Source organism: Corapipo altera, unplaced genomic scaffold (assembly GCF_003945725.1).
Source record: "Corapipo altera isolate COAL_440 unplaced genomic scaffold, ASM394572v1 268, whole genome shotgun sequence".
Lineage (NCBI taxonomy): Eukaryota > Metazoa > Chordata > Aves > Passeriformes > Pipridae > Corapipo > Corapipo altera.
This window is the reverse complement of record NW_020884901.1, coordinates 10,159,362-10,167,832: the sequence shown is the minus strand read 5'-3', so window position 1 is coordinate 10,167,832 and position 8,471 is coordinate 10,159,362. Positions and strand designations below refer to the sequence as shown.

At 59.4% G+C, this 8,471-nt stretch overlaps 3 protein-coding genes across 3 annotated transcripts in view; 2 read left to right on the top strand and 1 right to left on the bottom strand.

Moving 5' to 3' along the window:
• ALAD (aminolevulinate dehydratase) overlaps positions 1-1,061 on the top strand; it is an 8,812-nt gene extending 7,751 nt beyond the window's left edge. The window contains exons 10-12 of the mRNA XM_027650368.1: positions 426-512; positions 604-733; positions 811-1,061. Of these exons, the coding sequence (XP_027506169.1) occupies positions 426-512; positions 604-733; positions 811-887 (294 nt within the window). The 3' untranslated portion in view covers positions 888-1,061. The remainder of the gene's footprint in view (positions 1-425; positions 513-603; positions 734-810) is intronic.
• Positions 1,062-1,412: 351 nt separating this feature from the next.
• On the top strand, positions 1,413-2,536 carry HDHD3 (haloacid dehalogenase like hydrolase domain containing 3). The gene has a single exon (XM_027649739.1). The coding sequence runs from the start codon at positions 1,660-1,662 to the stop codon at positions 2,374-2,376; it is 717 nt and encodes a 238-aa protein (XP_027505540.1). The 5' UTR covers positions 1,413-1,659; the 3' UTR covers positions 2,377-2,536.
• A 1,302-nt stretch (positions 2,537-3,838) lies between these two features.
• Positions 3,839-8,471, bottom strand: part of BSPRY (B-box and SPRY domain containing) — a 9,693-nt gene continuing 5,060 nt past the window's right edge. The window contains exon 6 of the mRNA XM_027649736.1: positions 3,839-4,498. Within this exon, the coding sequence (XP_027505537.1) occupies positions 3,972-4,498 (527 nt within the window). The 3' untranslated portion in view covers positions 3,839-3,971. The remainder of the gene's footprint in view (positions 4,499-8,471) is intronic.

Below are 8,471 nucleotides of genomic sequence, written 5' to 3'. Positions count from 1 at the left end.
GGGGCACGTGGGGTTATGGCTGTGGGGCTGGACACCCTCAGTGGGGCCCAGGTGATCACCCCAGGGCTTGGGGAGAGCAAGAGAGTCAAAAGGGGGTGGGAGGCAAACCAGCCAAAAAGATCAAGGGTCTTCCCTTTCCATGAGATAAATGAAACACGAGGTCCATCAGCCTGCCAGAGCTGGTCCCAGTGTGTGCTTGAGGACTGGGCAGTGGGAGCTGTGGAGTTGGTGCCCCTGTGATGGGACATCAGATTCAGGGGCATGCAGCCACCTGCGTTGTCCAGGCACTGTGTGTGTGAGGGGAGTGTCAGCCCACAGCTGGGCTCCTGTGGCCGGGAGGGGCTCAGCAGATCATCCTGGAAAACCAACCCGGGCCTCGCTGGAAACTCTGTCCTTGTCCCCCTTGTGCCGTGTTCCCGTGGCAGGACCGGGATGTGCGGGAGGGAGCAGACATGCTGATGGTGAAGCCGGGGATGCCCTACCTGGACCTCGTGCGGGATGTCAAGGCTCGGGTGAGCTCCTGCCGGGCAGGGAGAGCACCGGGGAGGGACTGGGGGGCTGTGGCTGTGCGTTTGATGTGCGGGGCTGACCGTGTCCCCGCAGCACCCCACGCACCCGCTGGCCGTGTACCACGTCTCGGGGGAGTTCGCTATGCTGTGGCACGGGGCGCAGGCGGGAGCCTTCGGGCTGGAGGCGGCGGTGCGGGAGGCGATGACGGCCTTCAGGCGGGCAGGTGAGGCTGCACCCCCGTGCCCCCCGCGCGTCCCCCGCCTGTCCCCGGGCCGGCTGCAGCCTCTCGTCTCTCCGCAGGTGCCGACATCATCATCACCTACTTCGCGCCGCAGCTGCTGCGCTGGCTGCGGGAGGAGGCGGCGGGACGGGCCTGAGCGCGGGGCTGCGGCCGCGGGGCGGGAGTGCCGGGCTGGGCGGGATTGCCGGGCTGGGCGGGAATTCCGGGATGGGCGGGAATTCCGGGGGGCGGTGCAGGTGGGTCCCGGCACCGCGAGTACTCCCAGCCCCCGGAACCCGGTGAGCCCCGGGCCCGCCCCGCACCCCCCGAGGGACACCGGTACCCCGCACCCGCCCTCTACGGGACACCCCGTGCACCTTCCCCGGGCCCGGCCCCGCGTGCCCCGCACACCCCCGGTGCGGTGCCGGCTGTGCCCCGTCCCCCCAGCCCGGTCCAGCCCCGGTGCGGTGCCGGCTGTGCCCCAGCCCGGTCCAGCCCCGCTGCGGTGCCGGCTGTGCCCCAGCCCGGTCCAGCCCCGCTGCGGTGCCGGCTGTGCCCCAGCCCGGTCCAGCCCCGGTGCGGTGCCGGCTGTGCCCCAGCCCGGTCCAGCCCCGCTGCGGTGCCGGCTGTGCCCCAGCCCGGTCCAGCCCCGGTGCCCCGCCCGCCGCGGCCGCAGCGCCCGCGGGGGGAGTGTCGCTGCCCGGCCTGGCGGACTTCGCCCCTGGCGCTCGCAGCAGGGTTTTCCGTCCCTGCCGTGTGTCCGTGCGGACCCCAGCGGGGCCCTGAGCCCCCCACGAGGGACACTGCCCCCGGGAGTGAGGTGGACGGAGGGCCGGGGTGCCCGCACCCCTCCGATGTGACCGGCACTGACTCGGTCTCGGAGCGCCTGGCTCTCGCCTGTGTCCCTGGCTGCCCTTGTACCCGAGGCCATGCTCAGGCTGCGCCTGCTGACCTGGGATGTGAAGGACACTCTGCTGCGGCTGCGGCGGCCCGTGGGGCAGAGCTACGCGGCCGAGGCGCGGGCGCAGGGGCTGCAGGTGCAGCCGGAGGCTCTGGGACGGGCGTTCCGGGAGGCCTACGGGGCCCAGAGCCGCCGCTTCCCCAACTACGGCCGGGGGCAGGGGCTCAGCTCCCGGCAGTGGTGGGTGGACGTGGTCAAACAGGCCTTCGTGCTCTCGGGGGTGCAGGACGGTGCAGCCCTGACGGCGCTGGCAGAGAAGCTCTACCGCGACTACTGCAGCTCCCACAACTGGGAGCTGCTGCCCGGGGCCGAGGAGACCCTGAGCCGGTGCCGCCAGCGCGGCTTCCGCATGGGCGTCGTGTCCAACTTCGACAACCGGCTGGAAAACATCCTCTCGCAGTGCAACCTGCGGCACCACTTCGAGTTCGTGCTCACCTCCGAGGCCGCGGGGGTCGCCAAGCCCAACAGGAGGATCTTCGAGGAGGCCCTGCGGCTCGGGGGCGTCCCCCCGGAGCAGGCGGCTCACGTTGGGGATGATTACACCCGGGATTACCGGGCGGCCCGGGCCGTGGGCATGCACAGCTTCCTGCTCCGCACGGCTGGGCACGGCCCGGAGCCCGAGGTGCCCCCTGAGCACGTCCTGCCCACCCTCAGCCACCTCCTGGCCCGGATCGAGAAGGGGTAGCTGCGGTTTGGAGGAGCCCAGCACTGCTGCCGGGTGCTGAACTGGTCCTGATGTTGGATTCCCTGCTGCCAGGGGGCAGGGAACAGCAGCGAGCGGATCAAGCACAGGGAGCCTGCGGAGCAGGAGGGGTGTTCCTGCAATAAAACATATCTGACAGCCAGTGGTGCTGCTGCTTTGTTTCACGGCTCTAAAAACACTCCAGAAGGGGGTGGTGTCAGCAGTGCTGTCTTCCCTTAACGGGGCTGGGAATGGGTCAGGCTCCAGAGGTTCGTTCTGGCAGGTGAGATGGAGGCAGACACTGGGGTTTATCCCTTCTCAGTCACCCTGGGGAGAGGATCAAGAATCCCCCAGTGCAAGTGCAGGTTCAGTCCCAGGGAAGCTCTCAAAGAGAACACTCAGGCTCCCCATCCCAGGGAAGCTCTGCCCAAACAGAGCACTCGGGCCACCCCTGCAGAGGCCCTGCACACCTCAGTGTACCCCAGCCTTGCATCCCCCTCTTCCCAACAGGAGTGGGCAGGAGGTGGCTGCAGGTCTCCCTCTGTAGACTGAACAGTCTGGAGTTGGGCAACTTCACTTAACAAATTGACAATTAAAAAACTTCACTGATTTGGGCAGTGAGAAATAAAGATGACCATTTTAAACCCCTTGCCCTGCTCCCTGGCTCAACTCCAGGCCAACACCTCTCCTTCCTCCTTGCCTTCCATCAGCTCCCTGTGTTTGCACCATGTTAACCTCAACCCCCACTCCCTTTGGTGACCCTCAGGTTTGGCTTCTTTCTGCTGCTCTTTGCTTGCCCCCCTGCTTGGACAGCAGCCACAGCCCCTCAGGGGTGCCCCTGTCCCAGCAGGGGACAACTCCCTGCACTGTCCTGCTCTGCAATGGGGCAGCTCCTCCCAAAAGTGTGTCTCCAGCTGGGTCCCAATCAGAGACTAACGAAATCATTTAGGTTGGAAAAGACCTTTAGGATCAGGTCCAACCATTCCTCCAGCACTACCCAGGCCACCACTTACCCATGTCCCCAAGTGCCACATCCACACACCCTTCAAGCCCCTCCAGGGCTGGCAACTCCACCACTGTCCTGGGCAGCTATGCCAATGCCTGACCACCCTTTCAGTGAAGAAACCTTCCCTAATACCCAACCTGAACCCTCCCAGAGTAGCTTGATGCTGTTTCCTCTTGTCCTGTCACTTGTTACTTGGGAGAACAGACCAAGCCCCACCTGGCTCCACCCTCCTGTCAGGGAGTTGTAGAGCTGTTATTTCCCTTTCCACATGCCTCCTCCCTGCCATCTCTCCATACACACCTCTTACTGTTTGTCCCATTTTTCACAGCCTCTCGCCAGGCTGGAAAGCTGCCCTTGGTCAGGCAGAAATTAAACAATCCACCTAAGAGCAGTTGGCCCAGCCAGGCGTTCCCTGACCCCTCGCCCCAGCACGGCAGACACAGGAGAGGAGAGCTGCTGTAAAACACATGAAGAACAGCTGTAGTGTGAAAGCAGGTGTTGTCTGAACACTGTACACAGCCCATAGCCCTGCCTGGGCTCCTTTCCCCCCAGGGCACAGTGCAGAGCACACACAGTCACACTCAGGCCCTGCTCACTGGACCAGTGAGATGCTCTGGTGTGCCACGGCAAACACGGGGTAGACGGGCTCCGTGAAGGTCTCCCTGTGGGAGAAGAGGATGGTGCAGGAGTCGGGGTCGTAGAAAAGCACCTCTCCCCCCGCAAAGTCAACCAGCACCCCGATCTGGGCCGGGGCCTTGATGAGCTCCACGGGCTGGGGCTGCCCCGCGTGCAGGAACCGGAATTCCCGGTCGTAGCGCGAGAACACCCAGGAGGCAGCATTGAATCCCAGGCGGCCCTCGTTGGCAGAGCCCTTCCTGGGCACGGAGCTGTAGCAAACCCCCAGCTTGTAGGCACAGCTCTGCTCCACGCCCACCTTCCAGGCACACAGCCCAGAGTGGAAAGCTGCAGTGGCCAAGGCGTTGGGCCAGTGGTCAAACCGCTCCGGGCAGTCCAAGTCCACCTTGGCTTTCTTGGGACTGAAGGTCAACGTTCTCCTGTCCTCTGACAGGCTGAGGTGGGGGCTGAGGGTTCTCTCATCGATGTGAATCTCCTGTGAGCCTGAAAGAGAAGCCACACTGTGAGCACAGAGTTGGTAGCCCTCACCTGAACCACATGAAGCAGTTATGGCCATCAGAAACAGAACCACAACCACCCTCTCCTCACACATCACTGCTGGGGACACGTCTGCTCCCAGGGTGCCAGCACAGCCGTTCCCACAGCTTCTTCTCTCAGCCAGGGCCAGAACAAGGCAGAGACTCACCTAAGCCCAGACTCCCCACGCACCTCTACACCCTTGCACGAAGCCCTGGAGAGTCAAAGATGCTGCTCATCTTTACTCTGCCCCTGGCCTGACTTCCCACAAAACAGAACTCAGCAGGTTCAGCTCACCCTGCTTTTGGGAGAGACCCAAACCTCAGTTCCTGTCCCTTCCCACCCCCATGGTGGGCCTGGCTGCTCCTCCCCCAGCAAGGGTGAGCCAAGAGCCTGGCAAGGACAGGGCTGTGAGCAGAAAACCTGCAAAGCAGGTAAAACAGGAACAGGGAGGGATGGAGAGGGCTGGGCAGGGCAATCTCTTTCCTGCTACAAAGCCCCAGTTGTTAATCAACCCACCCTGAGGTGCTGGGAGCAGTGGGGGGAGGTGGCACCAGGCTTAGAGATGAGCACAGCCCTGGCTCAGTCTGGTTCTGCTGTGAAGTCAGGGGCTGCCCAGCTGCACAAACCCAGCCCAGGGTGAGGCAGGCTGGCTGGAGGACCCTGCACCCCATGGGGGTCTGCACCATTTCAGAATCACAGAATCACAGGACCACTAATTTTGGAAAAGACCTCTAAGGTCACGGTGCCCTGCCCTGGCTGCACAGCCCTCCCCGAGACCCCTCAGAGGGTCTGCAGACCCTGTGAGTGCTGAGTAACTGCACGACTGGGTCCCTCCATCCCTAAATTTGTGAAGCAGAGATGAGGCTGATGTCCAGCTGACTCACCTGCTCCCAGTTCCTGACAGTGGCTGCCCCTCCTTGCCTTGCCTTCCCCCACTCTCACTTCATTCATTTTAGGTCTTAAACTGCCACAGAAGCAAGGCTGGAGCAGGGGAGTCAGTCGCTGTCCCAGCCCTGCCACCAGCTCTACCCTGGATGCCCAACCACGCTCTGCTCAGCGCCCAGCACACGGCAGGATGAGGCCCTAAGGAACCAAACCATCCCACTGCACCCTGAGCAGGGTCAGCCCAGAGCCCAGTCTGCTCCAGGGCCCAGGTCACCTCCCTCTGACAGGGAGCAGACCCAGCAGCAGCTCGGGCTGCACCTCCCCAGGTGCTCCCTGGCAGATGCACCGAGGCTGAATTATCCCTTTGCAGGGAAATGCCACACACACTCCCATGTTAGGTGGGAGCTATTGCAGGCAGGAGTGAGCCCAACGAGGAGCTGAAGCCACATCCCCTGCAGCTGCAGCTGCCAGCCTCAGCCCCTTGATTTATTTCCCTGAGCAGCAGCCAAACCCCAGCCGTGCCCTCCACAGCTCCGTGGCCGTGGCTGCCCACGCTGCCCGTGTGCAGGGTGGCTTTCCAGGAAGCCAAAAGCTGCTCTGAATTCATAGAAAAGGGAGCAGTACCAGAAATTATCTTCCTCTGACAGAAGGAGGGCACTAAACCTCGTGTTGTGCAGCACACATCTAACCTAGGGCTGCGTTCCAGTGCTCCAGGACAGGGATCATCCACCCAGGGAAACACTGCCCCAGAGACACCACAGTGGTGGAATTCCAGGGGAGCATCTGAGGGAGGGGGAGCACTGGCAGGGTGACAGCAGAGTAATTCAGATCAGCACACTTTCCCACACACACAGGTGTTTTGTCATGATTAAATCTGCCCTTCAGATTCTCCCATATATTCTGATTAATGATTAAATCAGGAATTCATCTCAGCCCCAAATCTCTTTTCTCTGTGTACTGTACCCATCAGGGTGGCCTTGGGAGGTGAGGGATGCCAGGTTAACACAGTCAACAGCTCTGGTAAGCACATACACGTTGGCTGCAGCACATTTGACTGCTTTGAAAAATCCAAGTTCCCATGAACCCAGATTCCTCCCAAAACTGTGCCAGGAGATTTACATCATCTCTTGGTGTAAGGAAAAAGCTGCCAACCTCACATGTAAGTGATACAGAAGCCTGGATGCCAAGTGAAGACATCAAAGGAATCATGTTTATTTCTGAGAGGGAAATGGAGGCTGTTTTTCCTGCTGCTTTCCAAGTTTTTGAGAGGTTTGGAGCAAGCTGTCAAGGCTGGGAATTTTGTGTTTTCAAGCAAATAAACAAGACAGCCAACTGCTCAACTACCTTTGGGAGAAGGGACCACAAAGTGACACATAACATTACTGTGTCTTAACAAGCTCAGACCGCTGCAGTTAATATTAAATCTCTAAGGTTTGGTCCTGGGTGGACTGTGGACTGAGGAGATCCACAAGGATACAACAGGAATCCTCAGCATGCAAAAATGACACATTAAATATAACCACACACTCAAAAAAAACCCAAACAGAGTGAAATTCCTGTGTAATAAGTGCACCAACACACCCACTACAAGCACTGAATGCCTTAGAGCCATCACATTTTACAAGGATGATATTGGGAGAGGAATCCTTAAAAAAAACATGTCACAACAAAGAGAATTAGGGAAAGGTTTCTTCCTTGACTTTTTGGGTCAGAACATCAGCCAAGAACCTGCTCAACTGATTCTTTCTGGAAGGATTTCTTCATGGAAGGAGTGCTCAGGCATTGGCAGGGGCTGCCCAGGGAGGTGGTGGAGTCTCCATCCCTGGAGGTGTCCAAGGAATGACTGGATGTGACACTCAGTGCTCTGGGCTGGGGGACAAGGTGGGGACTGATCAAAGGTTGGACTCAATGATCTTGGGGGGCTTTTGCAACCTCAGTGATCCTGTGTGACACTGTCAATGCACAACTGCAGGAGCTGGCACAGAATCCCAGACTGGGTTGGGTTGGAAGGGACCTTAAAGATCACCCAGTCCCAACACCCTGCCATGGGCAGGGACACCTTCCATGACTGCCAGCATCCAAAGACTCAAAAGAGGGAAATGAATCACAAAGGGAGAACGACATCAGAGTCCACAGCAGTAGAAACAGATGATGTGGTGCTTGGTAGCACAGATTCTCAAGCAGAAGTGAAAACTACAGGAGCAAGAAAAGGCCAAAGCACAGACCTTGGAGTGGGGCCTGGAAACAGGGAAAAGCTGAAAGCAGCTCATCAGCAAAGTTAATACAAAAACTTTGGGAAAATCACCCCAGGGATTCTTCACAAGGCAACCTGTAAAAGACATTGCCACCTCTGAGAAACAAAACTCACCTTTGAAATGCTCTAGTGATGGCCTGAAAGTCAGAATAAAAGCAAACATTTCACAACCAGCCACCCAAGCACATCACAGCCAGGAGAAAACTGTCTCTCCCTGCTCAACACAGCCAACACCAATCTGCTAAACCCGTACCCAGAGCCTGTCACTGGCCTGGCAAACACCTCCAGTGCAGCCCCAGCTGTACAGAAAGAGCTGAGCCAGAGCACAAACACCCCTAAAAACCACCTGCTCGTGCACAGCCACAATCTCGGCCTGTGAGCAGAAAGCTGCTGCATCTCCTCACTGCTCACTTTGCTGCTCAGAGCATCTCACACACACCCCACAGGTGAACTCACCCTCTTTTAAAATGCCCAGCAACCCAATGCTGAACGTGGTGAAGAGGGATTTCTGTGACAGAGATTCCCCAGCAGAGTCAGCTTCACTGCTGTCACCAAGCCACCCAGGAAACAGCAAAAGAAACCACGTGAGCTTAAGCCACAGAGCTGATAAAACAAAGTGTCTTTTCAAACTCCGGTTCTGCTCTGAGCCACAACCTGCTTGGAGCCCCCAGTGCACCCCCCAAACCTCCCACAGCTGCTGCTCCCCTGGCTGGGGGGTTCCAGGAAACAAGTAGGGGCTGGGAGAGCAGAGGGGCAGGACAGGGCACCAGGTTTTGACACAACATGAGGGTGTTCCTT